We start from the raw sequence: 16,905 nt of genomic DNA on the forward strand, positions 1-16,905 counted from the left end.
CATTGTTTACTTCAGAATTAAAACTGATGCCAATTTGCTCTGGTAATTTTGTTAAGTATAATTGAAGAATAGAATATAGGTTTTGACATTCACATATTTCCTCAGTGTATTCCTCATTCTGTAGTGTGTTGTTTATCAGTGGACCTAGGAATTTTTGGTGCACATATACTAGGAAGTCAATAAAAATATGATATCCACTTATGAATGAAATTTTTATAGTATTACAAGAGTGTTTATTTAATTTTTACATTAATTTTTAATAATGTTATCACTTTACATATTTTTATATATAATTAAATTTTTAAATTTATTATTCTAATTTGTTATATATGACAGAAAAAAGCATTACAATTCATATTACACATATAGAGCACAATTTTCATATTTCTGGTTGTATACACAGTATATTGACACCATTTGTATCTTCATACATGTACTTAGGGTAATTATATCCATCTCATTCCACCATCTTTTTTACCCCCATTCCCCTTCCCTTTTTCTCCCACTCCTTTGCCCTATTTGGAGTTTGTCTATTCCTCCCATGCTCCCCCTCAAAACCCCAGTATGAATCAGCCTCCTTATGTCAGAGAACACATTCATCATTTGTTTTTTTGGGGATTGGCCAACTTCACTTAGCATTATCTTCTCCAACTACATTCATTTACCTGCAAATTACATGGTTTTATTCTCTTTTATTGCTGAGTAATATTCCATTGTGTATATATGCCACATTTTCTTTATCCATTAATCTACTGAAGGACATGTATGCTGTTTCCACAGTTTAACTATTGTGAATTGTGCTGCTATGAACATTGATGCAGCTGTGTCCCTGTAGTATGCTGTTTTTAAGTCCTTTTGGTATAGATAGAGGAGTGGGATAGTAATATATTTATGAATAAAAGTTTTTAGTATTACAAAGATGTTTGTTTAATTTTTATATTTATTTTTAACAATTAAGTTTTTGTTTCTCATTTTATTTTTACTTTTTTGTTCATTTTCTATAATAGTTAAATGCTATATGTGTCTTATTTTTATATGACATTACTGGCATTTATAATTTTATTGGAATATTTTTGTTTTTAAACATACATGGAAAGCCTAAGAAATATGAATGTTACAATGTAACTCTTTCAAAATTGTAAATCTGAAAAAAAGATATATGATGAATTACTCAGTAGCATTCCCCAGTACTCATCCCAGGTGCAGCGACTGTGTTTCTAAGGTTCTTCAAGTTAAGAGAGCTTAGCATTTGTGCAACATGGGTGAATCTGGAGTTTGTCCTGCTAAATGATATGAGCTGGACCCAGAAGAGAAATACTGTATGATGTCATTTGTATGTGAATACTAAAATCTTCACACTCACAGAAGCATAAAAAAAAAAATGATGGTTTTCGTGGCTGGAGTGTGGGAAAGCAGACATGTTGGTCCCAGAGTACTGAGTTTCATTTACAAGCTAAATGATTCTGGAGTTGATAGCATGGTAGCTACTGTTTCTTTTTGCTGTATTGTATACCTGACTCCTGGTAAGAGGGTAGACTGAAGTAACCTACCACAAAAGATTGAAGAAAACTTTAATTATGTGACATGATGGATATGTGAATTATAGTTATCATTTCACAATATGTACGTATATCAGAATATCATGTTGTACACCCAAAACATGTATGATTCTTATTTGTCAGTCAGAAATTAATAGAACTAAAAAAAAATTAAAGAAACTAAAATGATATTACTATTACTGCTAATATATGATTACTACTTTATATGGTTGCATATATTGAGTAAAGCATCCATTGATTCTATTATTTTTAATGGTGATTTATTTCTATATTTTTCATGCATAGTTTTTGTTTAAAAATATCTTAGGTGTAACATATTTTCAAACTCAGGTAGAAGTTGTACTAAAATTATTCAACATGTTTTTTAATGTCTTGTCTCTATTTTTGTATCAGTACATATGAATATATATCTCATTATATATGCATGTATGTCACTCTATGCATATGCCAATATCATTTTTTATTGTTCATTTCTCTCGGTCATTTATTTGCTTAGACTTTTTAATTTTTTTTAAGTTGTAGATGGACACTATATCTTTATTTTATTTATCTATCTTTCTATTTATATTATGTTGTGCTGGGATCAAACCCAGTTCCTCCTGCATGCAAGGCAAGCGCTCAATCCCTTAGCCACAACCCTGCCCTTTGTATAGACTTTTTGATTGATTTTTCTTAAAGGAGTCAATTGTAGGCCTGATGACCCTTTAGCCTTAAAACTCCAATACTTTCCAAAACTTAAGACACTATTGAGTAACCATAGCACAGTGCAAAATTAAGAAGTTGACATTGAGTCAATACTATTACACATCCACACAGCTTATTGCCCCTTCACCTACGGACCCAATGACATTCTCTTTGTGGCAAAATAGAACACAAGGTCACACAGTGCATTTTCCTGGTATATATAAAGTGAGGATTCCTTTCATATGAAACATTCCTGAGCCTTTCTTTTTTCTGTATCTCTGTATCCTTAAGTTGTTTTCAGGACTTGCCTCTGGAGTCCACTATAAATGTAACCTTGAAATAGCATTTTAAGAATGGATTGAAGCAACAAAACACCACATGTCTATATAAACACTTTTTTTTTTGCATGTGATAAGCTCAAAATCCACCACATGGCTCATGATAAAACCCCCACCTTGTAAAGTTTCATGCTACCTGTGAAGAGGTTGGATACCATTCAGGCTGCACAAAAGAACCCTAAAACTCCCCTTCTCACTCTTTAAAGACAGGCAGAGTACATGGCAGTTGTGTGGTGGAATGTCCTGTATGCTCCTGTTCAGGTTTGTGAGATGTTACTTTAGGTTGAGGGCCAGATAATACCTTTATCGGGAGGTTTTGCATGAATTCCTCTTAGACACCACACATGTGGTCATCACTGTAGTCTGAACAGTTACTTGCAATGCCACATGTATTCACTGGTCTATGATTTTATCTTCTTTTGTGCATGCCCTACCCTTGAAAAACAATTTTGAGCCAACTTTGAGTACATTCTGGAGGTACTTCCTTGAAACAACTTATAAATCATTTATTTCTCAGGTCCTAGCTGTGTACAATGGTGCACACCTGTAATCCCAGATGCTCTGGAAGCTGAGGCAGGAGGACCAAAAGTTCAAAACCAGCCTGAGCAACATAGTAGGGCCCTCAGAAAGGTAGCAAGATCAAGTCTCAAATTAAAATATAAGAAAGGGTTGGGGATGTGTGGCATAGTGGTTAGGCACCCCTGAGTTCAATCCCTGGTTACAAAAATCAATAAATTAAATAAAGGTAATTTGTTTTTTAGGAAATTGTGTCCAGGTGTGTTCATGCATTATCTGATTTGGTCGATTCTCCATTTATTGACAAGAATCTCTTCTTGCTTTTGGATATTACGCTATAGAAGAGAGAAAGTACAGTGAATGTATGTAACCCTGTTTATTCTAAAAGACTGAACAGAAAAATTTGAAGGGGTGAGAGTCTACCCTATTTGAGCAGCCCAGGTTTTAACATTCTATCCAGTTTGACTGGTGTTTTCCCACAAAGGTTTTGAAGTGTCTCCTCCAACCGCAACAGCAGCCGGGGCGGCTTCTGTGTAGGGAATTTGTTGTGGGTGCTGAAGTCTACAGAGGGAGGTGCTGGTGGCATTGGGAGAGGCTGAGGCTGGAGGACAGTCAGGATGATGTCCTCTTCCCTCAGGTCACATGGTGCAGGAAACATTGTCTACACTGTCTGTCCTCAGGGTTGTAGGAGCATCCTTGGTTAGTAGATTTCCATTTGTATCTCATGAGTTCCTGTTTTGACATGAAGACTCACAGAGGAGAAATTTTCTCTTTTAAAATAACTTGAAGAAAGAATCATGGAATTTTGCTTTTAAGAATGGCACTGACTTTGGGTTAAGATTCATTCCTTCAACTTTAGGTTAAAGAAAAAAATATGTATGTATTCTCCCAACCTATTTTTTATAAAGTGGTATAGCATTAACCAATTATGCTTAAGAACCTATTACATTTAACTTGTGATCTGTATTTTACCTATTTATAAAGGCTAAATAAATTTTCCAGTATTTATTTATACTTTTTCTTGTAATGTTAATTTTGGCCATGATGGGGAAATACAGAGATCTGCACTCATATCTATAACAAGCACATAAGCCAGAGATAAAGACACAATGGTTTTGAACACATTTCATTTGACATTAGAAAACAATTAATGGGAAACATTAAGAGATGGGAGACAAACAAGTTGATCTGTAGGACAGTCCCTCCCTGTTTCCTTTTGATATATTTCATCCTATTCCCACAGAGGAAAGAGAGATAAAGAAAAGGAGAGAGCGAGAGAGCGAGAGCGAGAGCGAGAGCGAGAGCGAGAGAGAGAGAGAGAGAGAGAGACCCACACTTGCAAGCAGAAGCAATATAAGGAGGGCCATGGAGAATTTTCCCTAAATTATTCAGCACTGTGCCTGCATTTAAGGAAACTATCTCAGCAACCAAAGACCTAGCCAGAGAGAAGAGTGCCACATTTGCTGGGCCTAGGACAATGTCTATTTTTACCAGCTAGACTGGAATCCTCACAGGACAGGGGGCGGATCTTGGGCTGAGTACTTCAAAAGATCTTTGCTCAATAGTGGGATGTTATTAGACTTACAACGGACATTTCTCTAGCTTCGTAAAATATAAGAAGAGTATTTCAAAAATGATGAATAGAAAAACATACAAACATCACATTATTCCCAAACAACTTCATTGTAACAGATAAACTTTCAAGAATATGTATTAATGTGATGATGCCTAGTACTTAACACAGTAGAACAATAAATTCTGACATCCAATACAAAAATACAAGGCATGAAAAAAGCACTTAACCATGCCCTTTAGGAGAATAAATAAATCATGGAATACTACTCAGAACTGACACACATATTTCATTAGCCTAAAGGGTTTTGAAAGAAATTGTAATTCTATACTATACATTAAAAAAATTAGAGATACGAAAGATAAAAGATAATCCAATCTGAATTTTCTAAAGAGGCAAAAGTTACACTACTTGCAGTAAAAAAATAGGATATGGGATGAATAGCACATGAGACAGGGCAATAGATTTCAAAAGATACAGTAAAACTATTCAAAATAAAACATATCAAAATACAAAACAGGACACACATGGTAAGTTGCTGAACCACTACAACTGACTTCATAAATACATAATTTCAGATGTGGAAGAAAAACAGTATCAGAGCATACAAAAATATTTAAAGAAATAATGAAAGAAATATTTTTAAAATATATAAAAATATTTTTAAAAAATTCGATAGACTTCACAAATACTGACCCAAGAAGATGCTTGAAGGTAAGCATAAAGAGCATAAAGAAAATATATTAAAGCACATCCTATACTAGTTACTCAAAGTCAATAAGAAGGAGAAAATGTTAAAAGTTGATTAAGATAATGGTGCTCTCAGTGGTTCTCATTACAAAATGTTAAGGAAAATCATTCTAGCTCATGAAAAATGATCCTAGGTGATACTATCAGTGTATACAACCAGATGAAAATAGTAACTGCATGAACAAATTTTAAAGATTTTTGTTATTATTTAAATCTCTTTAAATATACCTGATTAAGATAACATATTATGGGTTTTCAAATATATGTAGTTTGACGATAATGCCATAATGGCTCAGAAGGAAAATAATAATAATTTTGCTATTCTGAGTTCTTATAAAATACATAGTGTTATATTAGTATCACCTGCTGTTAGGGTGAAATTATAATTTATAAGCCCCCCAAAGTAAGAGTTATGTCAATAAGTAAAATAGGAAGATAAAAAAATAATCCAAAGGAGACATAAAATGGAAAAAAAGAACATATAAAGCACATAGAAAAATGGCAAGATGATAAGTTTAAAATGAACTTTACCACTAAGTACATAAAATGTAAATGATCTAAATACCATGATAAAATGCAAAGATTGCAGACTCCATAAGAATAACAAGACTCATTTATATTCCCCCTATAAGAAACACACTTTAAATATAAGACAACAAATATATTTGAAATTTTGGTAGTTCATAACTTCCTGTGAAATCATTAGTTGAATTCAGATTAAAATTTATTTTACTTGATGTTAATTCAGTTATTTATCATTGCATTATAATTGATAAAGCTCATATTTTTAAACATTTTTTGGCCTCTTTTGTCAGTTCTAAGTTTGAGATTTGTGCTTTTGTCACTATTGTGATTAGAATAGATAGTTATTTATTCAATTTCTCATTAGTTATTAACTTGTGATCCAATACCAAATATATATTACTATTATTTGAATCTGGAATGTCCTCGAAGGGCACACAGAAGTTGGTTCCTTGCTATTGGAAGATGGCTAACACATGTAGAGGTGAGGCCTACAGGCAAAGTTCAACCATGGGAGGTTTTAGGCGGTTGAAGGGGATGTTCTTGAAAAGGATTGAGGAACCCTGATCTCTTCCTCTCTTTCGTTTCTATATTCCATAAGTTCTGTGGGCAATTTGCTCTGCATCTTGTTCCCCACTATGATGTGTTGCTTCACCAAAAGCCCAAAGCAAAGAGGCTAATTGGTGACGGACTAAAACATCTAAAATGGTGAGCCTAAATAAACCTTTTCTGTTATTAAGTTGAATTAGCTCAGGGACTTGTTATAGTAGTGGAAAATAAACAGGTATGATAGCTCTAAGTGTTTTCTAATGGAGGAAACCATTTTTATCTTATTTTGTTCTCCTACCTATTTTAGTTTAGGCTAATTTATGTTTTTTTCTAACATTTTAGTTGAAAAATTTCTTAGTCTCTTCTTAACTTTTTAAATAATGTAAACTCTTATGGCCTTGAATTTTCCTCTGAGCACTGGTAATTGTATCACATTGTTTGAGATAGGGTTTTCCTTTTAAGAATTCTGTACGCACCAGAATTTTGGTTTCAATTTCCTCTTTCAGAAAACAGTTTTTAAAGATGGGATTGTTGGCTTTAATATCTAAAAAATAACAATTGGCTTCTATTCACTTTGTCATTTATTTCTAGATTATTTTAAAAGGCATGTTAAATATTCTTACTTAACCAAATAAAAGTATATTAGATACTTCTGTGTACCAGACACTGTATGAGCACTTTACACATACTTTACTGTATTATAAAAACTTTAATTACAATAATTCCTTTCATTTCACAGAAAAAAAAGATGTTTATAGGTTGAAAAAAAACTTTCTCAGAGTTATAAAATCATAAGAAGGATAGTTAACCATAATCAAGTCTTTCAACTGTTTGCAGTCTTGCTTAAGATCCATAATAGGATATGTTCAAAATGGTATTATTACTCCATCTTAACTCACATTTTGGTCTGACTGAAGTTCAGGTCCAAATTTATCTTATCTCCTAGTATTTGGATGCTTCATGATTCTGATTAACTCTTACAATTTTTTAAAAACATAACAAACTTCATTTTTAGAGCAGTTTTACAATCAAAGAAATGTGAGCACGAAGACTTTATATGTAACCTCTGTCCCCAACAAGATAGCCTCCCCCACTCTCTTAGTCCATTTCTGTAGCTGTAATAGAATAAATGAGGCTGATAAATTAATAAAGAACAGAGGTTAATTGTCCTAGAGTCCACAGAAGCTGGGAAGCCCAAGAGCTGAGCACAGGTATCTGGAGATTGTCGGTAGAAAAAGCAGGAGAGGGCAAGAATGAGACAGCAAGGGAGGGCTGAGCTCACTTTTGTCAGGAATCTGCTCTTGTGATAAACAACCCACTCCCACAATAACAACATTAACCCAGTGGATTTTCCCTCCCTTGAGGGTTCTACCTCTCAACACTGTTGCATTGTTCTAGCTCAAGAAGTTTATGGGTCTCTCTTAAACCATAGAAGACACTATTAAATTCCTACACCATGGTGGTACATTACAATTAATTAATCAGTAATGACCCAACAGTATCTTTCAAAGTTCCTTTTTTACATCAGGATGCACTTTTGATTCTTGATGTTGTGCTTTCTGTGGTCTTGGAAAAATGTATAAGACATATCTATTATGGTATAATAGAAGACTTTCAGTAAAGAAAAAATCTTCTGTGATCTACCCAGGCATCTCCCTTCCTCCAACCCCTGACAACTAGTGATGTTTTCACTTTCTCCACATTGTTGCACTTTCTAGAATGTCATATGATTGGGACCATACAACATGTCCCCTTTTCAGACTGGCCTCATTCACTTAGCTATATCCTGTGAGGTTTCCTCTACGTCTGCTCATAGATCAGTTGCTCATTTCTTTCAAAGAAATGAATTATATTTCATTATTGGTATGGACCACAGTGTATTTATCCATTCACGCTCTGAAAAGCATCATTGTAGCTTCTATGTTTTGGCAAGTATGAATAAAGATTTTATAAATATTTGAGTGTCTCTTTCTATAAGGTCTATATTTTGGCTCATTTGGATAAATACAAAGGTGCCCAGTTACTCAATTATGTGGTGAGTGTACTTAGACTCATACAGAACTGCTAGTTTTCCAGAGTGGCTGACATCTTTGTCCTTTTTTCTATTTGTCTACCCTTTCTTCAATACTACACTGTCTTGATTTCATAGCTTATACTGTATTGAAATTAGGTATTGTTAATTCTACATTTTCATTCTTACCCTCAGTATTGGGTTGCTCATTCTGAGCCTTTTGCCTCACCATGTGAACCTCAGAATTATTGATTGGAATTTCATTTGTTCTGAAGATCTAGTTGGGAAGAATTAACCTCTTAGTGATGCTGTTTGAGTCTTTCTTTCCATGAACAGTTAGTAAGTCTCATCCATTTTCCTTATATAGATCTTTAACATATTTTGTTAAATATATGCTTAAGCATTCCATGTTGGAAAGTATTAAAGTAAATGGTATTTAATTTCAGCATCCTCTTGTTTGTGGCTGGTATATAGGAAAGGGAATGCCGTTTGTACACTAACCTTGTATCCTGTAGCTTTGCTGTAATCACTTATTCCAGAGTTTTTACACTTTTTTTTTTGGTACTAGGGATTGAACTCGGGGGCACTCAACCGCTGAGCCACATCCCCAGCCCTATTTTGTATTTTATTTAGAGACAGGGTCTCACTGAGTTGCTTATCGCCTCGTCATTGCTGAGGCTGGCTTTGAAATCAAGATCCTCCTGTCTGATTCTCTGAAGTCGCTGGGATCATAGGCATGTATCACTGTACCCAGCAGATTTTTGTACACTTTTGATTGTTTTTTTAAATTAGGTTTTCATATATTATCATGTTATTTTAAAACAAACATGGATTTATTACGTAAACATGCATGTATTATCCTTGATCACATTCGTGAACACTGGCAGTACAATGTTACCTTACAACCAAGCTTTCTGGTTTCTCACTGCTGAGGATGGCATAAATTATAGGCTGTTTTGTAGGTATGCTTTATTAAGTTTAGGAAATTTTCTTCTATTCCTAGTTTACTGAGAATTCGTTTTTTAAACAGGTGAGTGTTGAATTTTTAAAATGCTTTAAGTGCAACTGTTGATATAGCCATGTAATTTTTCATCCTTGTCCTTTGTTTTAATTTATTGCATTAATTGGTATTTGAATTCTAACCCAGCCTTATGTATCTAGGCTATATCTCAGTTGGTCATGGTGTTTGATTGTTTTTATACATTATCAGATTGAATTTGCTAATGATTTTTTGAGAATTTTTGTTGAACCAGAAACTGGAAGTCCCCCTTACTCTCATTTGAAGAGAACCTTAATAATTTCAAATTCCTTAATAGGATATATAATGTCCAGAGGGTTTGCTATTGTCATTTCTTGGACTTTACTTTATTCTACTCACTATATTTCATTGTTCCCATTGTTAATTTGTGACTGTATTACAAGACATAAACCCAATGCAATCAATGATCTGATCTTCTGTTTTGTTAAATTTTATATCTCCAGTTAATGGTATAAACAATGAAATAAATAGATGTTATAAGGTTGTTTTAAAAAATGGATAAATAGATAAATAGCTAGTTACTATAACTACATGAATCTTGAAAAAATATCCCCAAAGAAATAATGAGATATAATTATCAGATAAATGGGAAAAAACTTGATCTGGCAGTGTGGTAATAAGTGATAAGTTCATCAGTTCATCTAAATGAACTGATGTATTATTTTTGCCAATTGTCACTCTGTCAATTTTCCCATGTTTCTGAAATATTTTTGGTACATTTTCTTGACCATAATAATATAATTAATCTATTGGCATGTTTACATGTATAAACTTGTGGGAATTCCCAGTGAAACTGATTAAGGAAGAATCGCTTTGGATGCATTCCAGTTGCAGGACTCCATGATGACTGTGGTTTCTGGTATAAAACCTACAGTGATCTTCATTCTTGTCAGGTAAAAAATGCTGTCCTTTTAAAGCCTGATATAATCACTTAAAAAGATGCTTCAGTAGGCTGAAAGCATGATCTACATGAATCACAATAATGCTGTCTGGTAGTTATTACTAACATTGCTGAAAGAGAACTTAAAGAGAAAATATTCCTTTTTTAAAAAAGCTAGTTGTTATCTTCCTACATGAACATGTGATTTGTTTACATTTTTGAGAAATTATGCTATTATGGAAGTTTTTACTTTTTGTATTCTCAACATGGAATTCCTTTGAAATCCATCTACAATGCTGGTGATGATTTTCTGCAAACCTTAGAAGACTCTGCTAACAATGGAAGACATAGATGTTATTTTAAATATATCAACAGGAATAATACAGACTTTTTCCTTCTGTGTGTATCCTGGGTTGAAAAGGGACTTCCAGCTCTTTACTAGTGAAGCAAAAAGTCATCATTCAAACTACAGACAAGATTCCAAAAGTAAGACTTTAACGATTGATAGAAAAAACTAGAATTTGAAATTGTGTGTAATTTTCAGTTCGTAGGAAATTATATCACTTGAATTTGCAAGAATTAAAATTGTGGGAAAAACTTCTGAAGGCAGATCATGGCTGATGAGTTCATAAATGAGAGTTGCCATGAATAAATTTAAAAATTAAAAGAATGAATTCTTCAACCATTTTCTATCCTCAAGATTTATGCTTCATCTGGAACAGTAGAAGTAACAAGGTAGTTTTGCTCAGTCAGCACCAAGATTGCATCCACTAAATACACACCCTGGTGCAGACTCAGCTTTAATGAGAATGTGGACACTCTGTGATGCCTGGAAGTTCACCTAATTAGGTTGATGTGACAGAAGGTAAGTGCTACCTACACACTAGTTGGTTGAATAAACAAATGAAAGATTGCATGTAGAGCAAACCTTTCTTCAATATATACCTTTATTTTAGAGTCAGTGCTCATCGTCTGGTTTCTGAAGTTAGAGTCTCCTAAGAAATGGATGGAAATACAGTGGTGGAAAATCATTAGGGATATTTGAGCACTAGTGGAAGACTTGAGCAGATGAGCATGAAGAATTATAAGAGATGAATTTGGGCAGATGACAGAATTGTGTAATTTAAAGTCAGGGAGGTGATGAATATATATTGAGTGCGTGATAAAAATCTCCTGTAGCATTTTGAGAAAAGGAGTGATATTATCTGAAGAAGATTAAAAAGACAATTTGTTTTGTTTCGGGAAAATGGCTTGTTAAAATCAAAGATGGAAGTAGGTAGAATTGGCAAGTGGCTGTTGCAGTAGATCAGGGATGTAGTTGGTTGCAGTGAAAATGATCAGATTTACAGTATATCTACTACAAGGCAAGAGAGTTTGTTAAGCGTATGAATGAATAACATGAAAGGAATAATGAATGGATGTCTATTATGTGTCAAAAGGTCAGAATTGGGACTAAAATGTTGAGTGGAAGGAGAAGCCATTTTATTAGATAAAGGAAACCTCAGAAAGAATATATTTATCATGAAAAAATCATTTAAAATTCACTTTTGTAAATAATAATTGGATATCTAGTTGGAGATGTGAATTAAATAGTTTCAGCTACCCTTTTAAGTTAAGAGAGACAGTGGTGAAGACAGACAATTCCCTGGTTCTTCAAGCATTTGCGGGTTAGGAAAATGAGGAATGTCCAAGTAAAGACCCTCAAAGAAGGATTCAACCACTTGGTAGTATATATGAAAATGTGACAGCTACTGATCACACTTTGTGTCACATGAAACAACTCCTGTTTTATCTAGTTCAATTATCCCTACTTTTTCCTCTAATGCATGTTGAGGCCTTAACTTCACTACTACATAATGTGATTTTTTTTTGTGAGTAGGTTCTTTGCAGAGGTCTCAAGAAGTTAAAATAAGCTCATTAGGGTGGTCATCATTCCAATAGGATTGATGTCCTATGAGAAGGGAAATTTTGGATGTAGGGAGGACAACACGTGAACACAAAACTGGTATCTGTGAGCCAAGGAGAAAGGCCTGAGACAGTGCTTTTCCTCAATATCTTCTGAAGGAACCAATACAGCACAGGTCTTGAGTTTGAGTTTATAGCATGTCAAACTCTGAAACAACAGATTTCTGTTAATGAGTTTGTGGTGTTTTATTACAGCAGCTCTAACAAGAGAACATGGATTTTGCTACTGGGAAGCGGGGTGCAGCTATAAAAATACCTCAAAGAGTGGAAGTAGCTCTGAGATGGGTTATGGGTAGATGGATGGGGAAGAGTTGTGATTCATGATAGGAAGAGCCTCTGTGAAGAGACTGTGGGTGCAACTATGAACATCAAAAGGTGGTTCAGGTGAGGGATTTGAAAGAGAAAAGGAGAACAGCACAGAAAGCCTCTCTTGTGCTAGAGAGAACACACACATCATCACTAACAGAATCCTCCTAGAAATATGAATGGCAAGGTATTTCTGGTTGAGGTGTCCAGGGGATAAGAGATGATTGGAAAGTGGAGGAAAAGCTGTCATTGTTAATGATTTACAGTCATAGAACTAGAAATGAATATACTGACTTTTGGTCTATCATTTTACACTTTATTTTAGCCACTATGAATATAAAAAATGACCTTAAGTGAATCTCTGGCATTACACCTTTGTGACATCATGTGTGGTGCATTTTCTCATGAAATTCATTTTTCATTCCTTTTTGTTATTTTCTACCTCCTTTAATTGCATAAAGTATGGCTTCCTGTGAGAAGTTTTGCCATAATCCAGTTGCTTTATCAATTGCAGCACAGTGAACTGATATCATGACATAAATAATTCACTTATTATGGCAACAATCCTGTTTTACTTTAAATCTTGATCCCATCACTACATATGGAATCACTTGGGGAAGGAAATGCTATCTTACTTCACTGTGCCTGATATGTGCAACAGATAGCCTGCCACAAGTTGATGCTTCTCATACATATTTTAGAGGATGAATGAATGAAGATTGAGATTATAATACTTCTAAGGATTTTCTTCATTTTTTTGTAGGTGAACTGCTTTAATATCTGGAATCAGCACCAACAAAAGACTAGATGGAACATAGGAACAATGTAACTTATTTTGTCCTCTTGGGCCTCACACAAAATCCAAAGATGCAGAGAGTACTTTTTGTTACATTTTTGCTTTTCTACATCTTGACCATGGTGGGAAATCTGCTCATTGTGATGACCATAATCTTCAGCAAGACCCTGGGCTCACCAATGTACTTCTTTCTTGCTAGCTTATCTTTTATGGATGCAATTTATTCTACAGTTATTTCCCCCCAAATGATTTCCCACTTGTTCTTTAGGGAAAATATCATATCCTTCAAGAATTGTATGACCCAGCTTTTTACAGGACACTTTTTTGCTGGGGCAGAGGTCTTTCTTCTGTTGGTGATGGCCTATGACCGCTATGTGGCCATCTGTAAGCCCCTGCACTATTTGATTATCATGAGGCCATGGGTATGTGTTGTGCTGCTGGTAGTTTCCTGGGTTGGAGGTTTTTTGCACTCAGTAATCCAGTTGGGCACTATTTATGGGCTCCCATTCTGTGGCCCCCATGTCATTGATCATTTCATATGTGACATGTACCCCTTACTGAAACTTGTCTGTGTTGACACTTATGTCATTGGCCTCTTAGTGATTTCCAATGGGGGACTCATCTGCACAACTGTGTTTCTGCTCTTACTTGTGTCTTATGCTGTCATCTTCCACTCTCTGAAGAACCTGAGTCAGGAGGGGAGGCGGAAAGCTCTCTCCACCTGTGGTTCCCACATCACTGTGGTTGTCTTCTTTTTTGTCCCCTGTATTTTCATATATGCACGACCAGCCAAGACTTTGCCCATTGACAAGTTATTGAGTGTGTTTTACCTGGTCATAACCCCCATGCTGAACCCCTTCATCTACACTCTGAGAAACTCAGAGATGACAAATGCTATGAAGAAACTCTGGGGAGGAAAAGTCATATCATGTAGTAAATGAGTGAGTTTCCCGCTCTAAGGAGAGTCATTTTACCATAAAACTATCTTCTTAGGAAGCATAACATTTGTGAAGCTGATGTTAACTTCCTTTCCCTCCAAATTTCTGGTAAATACAATTAAGAAATTGAATATGTGCTTGTACCACTAATATTTTCTCTGATGTAATGTAGACTTTATAATGTCTTGTTGATCACTACTGGGCAGTTCTAATGCACATGTAATACATTGTCTATGACAATATGTAGTAAATTAATGAATAAAATTTTGGAATCATTGCACTGATGTCATTTAATTTTTTCATTTATTTGTATTCCTCACTTTGGTATTCCTTATCTTATTTTTAGACTTCCTTTTATATTGATTCTTTTTATTATGTTTTAATATTTAAATGCAATATAAACTTACGTTCATTTGTTTTCAGTAGCGTATGTAAATTTTAGTACTCTAAATTTACCTGGTAAAGTAAAAAATGGAATGCTTCACAGTAACATTAAAAGTAGAACCCTGACAACATGATAAATTGTAGAAATCTACTATCCCTCATCAGAATCTCTCAGTGCTAAGTCTCAGATGCAGGTAGTAAATTGTTTTTCTGTTTCTTCAAATAAGGGGTCTTATCATTTGTGACAACTGGGGTGACACTGGAGGACATTATGCTAAGTGATATAGGCTGGACATAGAAAGACAAATACTGCATGATATCATTTACATATAGAATTAAAAGTAGGCACAGTCCTGGGACAGAGAGCAGGATGTTGGTTGTCACAGGCTGGAAGGTGAGAGGATAGTGATGTTTTTCAAAAAATGCAAAGTTTATTATGATAGAAAATGTCTTGTTGGGCTGGGGATGTGGCTCAAGCAGTAACGCGCTTGCCTGGCAATGCACGGGGCGCTGGGTTCGATCCTCAGCACCACATAAAAAATAAATAAATAAATAGAATAAAAATGTTGTGTCTACCGAAAACTAAAAAATAAATATTAAAAAAGAAAATGTCTTGTTATAGATGTTATTTCTGCTGTATTATTAATTATAGTTACCATGCACTATAATATGATAGCTAATAACACTAATTATATACTTGATATTTGATAAGAGGGTAGATATGTGTTCACAAAACTATCACATAACTACAATGCACTAATGAAGACATTAAGAAAAAGACGTTAAAAGAAATCATTCAAACGATGGAAAATGATACCATATGGGAATATGATTTTATAAACCAAAAAGAGATCATCAGAAAGAATTAGAACATGAGCAAACATGAATTTTTCTATTGAAATATCTTTAAAATATAATTATTAAAATAATATTTATGTAAATTTGTTATGAAATTGTAACCCAATCCTCTAAACTAAAATAAGTAATGTTTAATAAGTTAATAAAGAAAATAAAAATAAAAAGACATAAGTAATCCAAAAGAAATATGAAAAAAGAAAAAAATAATGAAAATACAGAACTCATAAAATGATTATATGTTTAAAATTAACTATGGCTATAGTTACATCAATGTAAATGGTTTAAATATTGCATTAAAATGCAGAGAGAGATCACAGTCTCTGTAAGAAAACTAAGACTCCTTTGTATGCTGCCTCCATAAACACACACCTTTATGCAAAAAGTAAGGTAGATTAAATTTTGGTAATTTCCAATTTCCTGGGGAATCACTCATTTAATCCAGATTATAATTTATTTTATTTAATCCAGGTTCCAATACTTTTTAGAGTTCGTAAAATTCCCAACTTTTTTTAAAAGAACTTTCTTTGTATTCTTTGTGTCATTCCTAATTTTGAAATCTGTGCCTCCTTTGATTTTTTGTGTGATTAGAATAGAGAGTGTTTTATTCATTTTCTCATATTGTTCTTATTTTTATCCAACCAAGTAGATCTTAGATTGCTATATTTTGAATACAGAGTGATCCCCACATGCTCATTTGTTAAAGACTTGGTCCTCAGCAGGGTGTTAATAGAAGGTGGTTGAAACTTTTAGAGGTGAGACCTAGTGGGAGGTTTTCCATCACTGGGAGGCAGATTCTAAAACAGGATTGTGGAACCTAATATCCTACTTTCTATTCTTTTGTTTTCTTGAGAGGAGGTGAAGTGTTTGCTTCACCATGAGTGCTCACCATGATATGCTGCCTCCCCACAGGCCCAAAGCCAACGGACCACTTAATCATGGCTTGAAACCTCAAAGCTGTGAGCCAAATTGAAATTTTTCTCTTATTAAGTTGGTGTAACTTAGGTATTTGTTACAGTAATGTAAAACAGACTAAGAAACATAATAGCTCAAATTATTTTTTTCTAATGTAGAAAACCTCTTCTATCTTGACTAGGTTCTTGAACCTACTTTTGCTTAGGGTAATTTTCTGGTTTTCTAACATTCTTAGTTGAAAGGATGTTTAATCTTTTATTGAATTTTAAACAATACGAACTCTAAGATGTTAAGTTTTCCTCAGAGCACTGAGCTAATACCCTAC

The 16,905-nt window shown here is 34.1% G+C and overlaps 1 protein-coding gene across 1 annotated transcript; it reads left to right on the forward strand.

Moving 5' to 3' along the window:
- Positions 1–13,490: 13,490 nt before the first annotated feature.
- On the forward strand, positions 13,491–14,429 carry LOC107134727 (olfactory receptor 4A47-like). Its single transcript, XM_015476781.1, has one exon. The coding sequence runs from the start codon at positions 13,500–13,502 to the stop codon at positions 14,427–14,429; it is 930 nt and encodes a 309-aa protein (XP_015332267.1). The 5' UTR covers positions 13,491–13,499.
- The last annotated feature ends 2,476 nt before the right edge of the window (positions 14,430–16,905 follow it).

Source organism: Marmota marmota, unplaced genomic scaffold (assembly GCF_001458135.2).
Source record: "Marmota marmota marmota unplaced genomic scaffold, marMar, whole genome shotgun sequence".
NCBI classification, from domain to species: domain Eukaryota; kingdom Metazoa; phylum Chordata; class Mammalia; order Rodentia; family Sciuridae; genus Marmota; species Marmota marmota.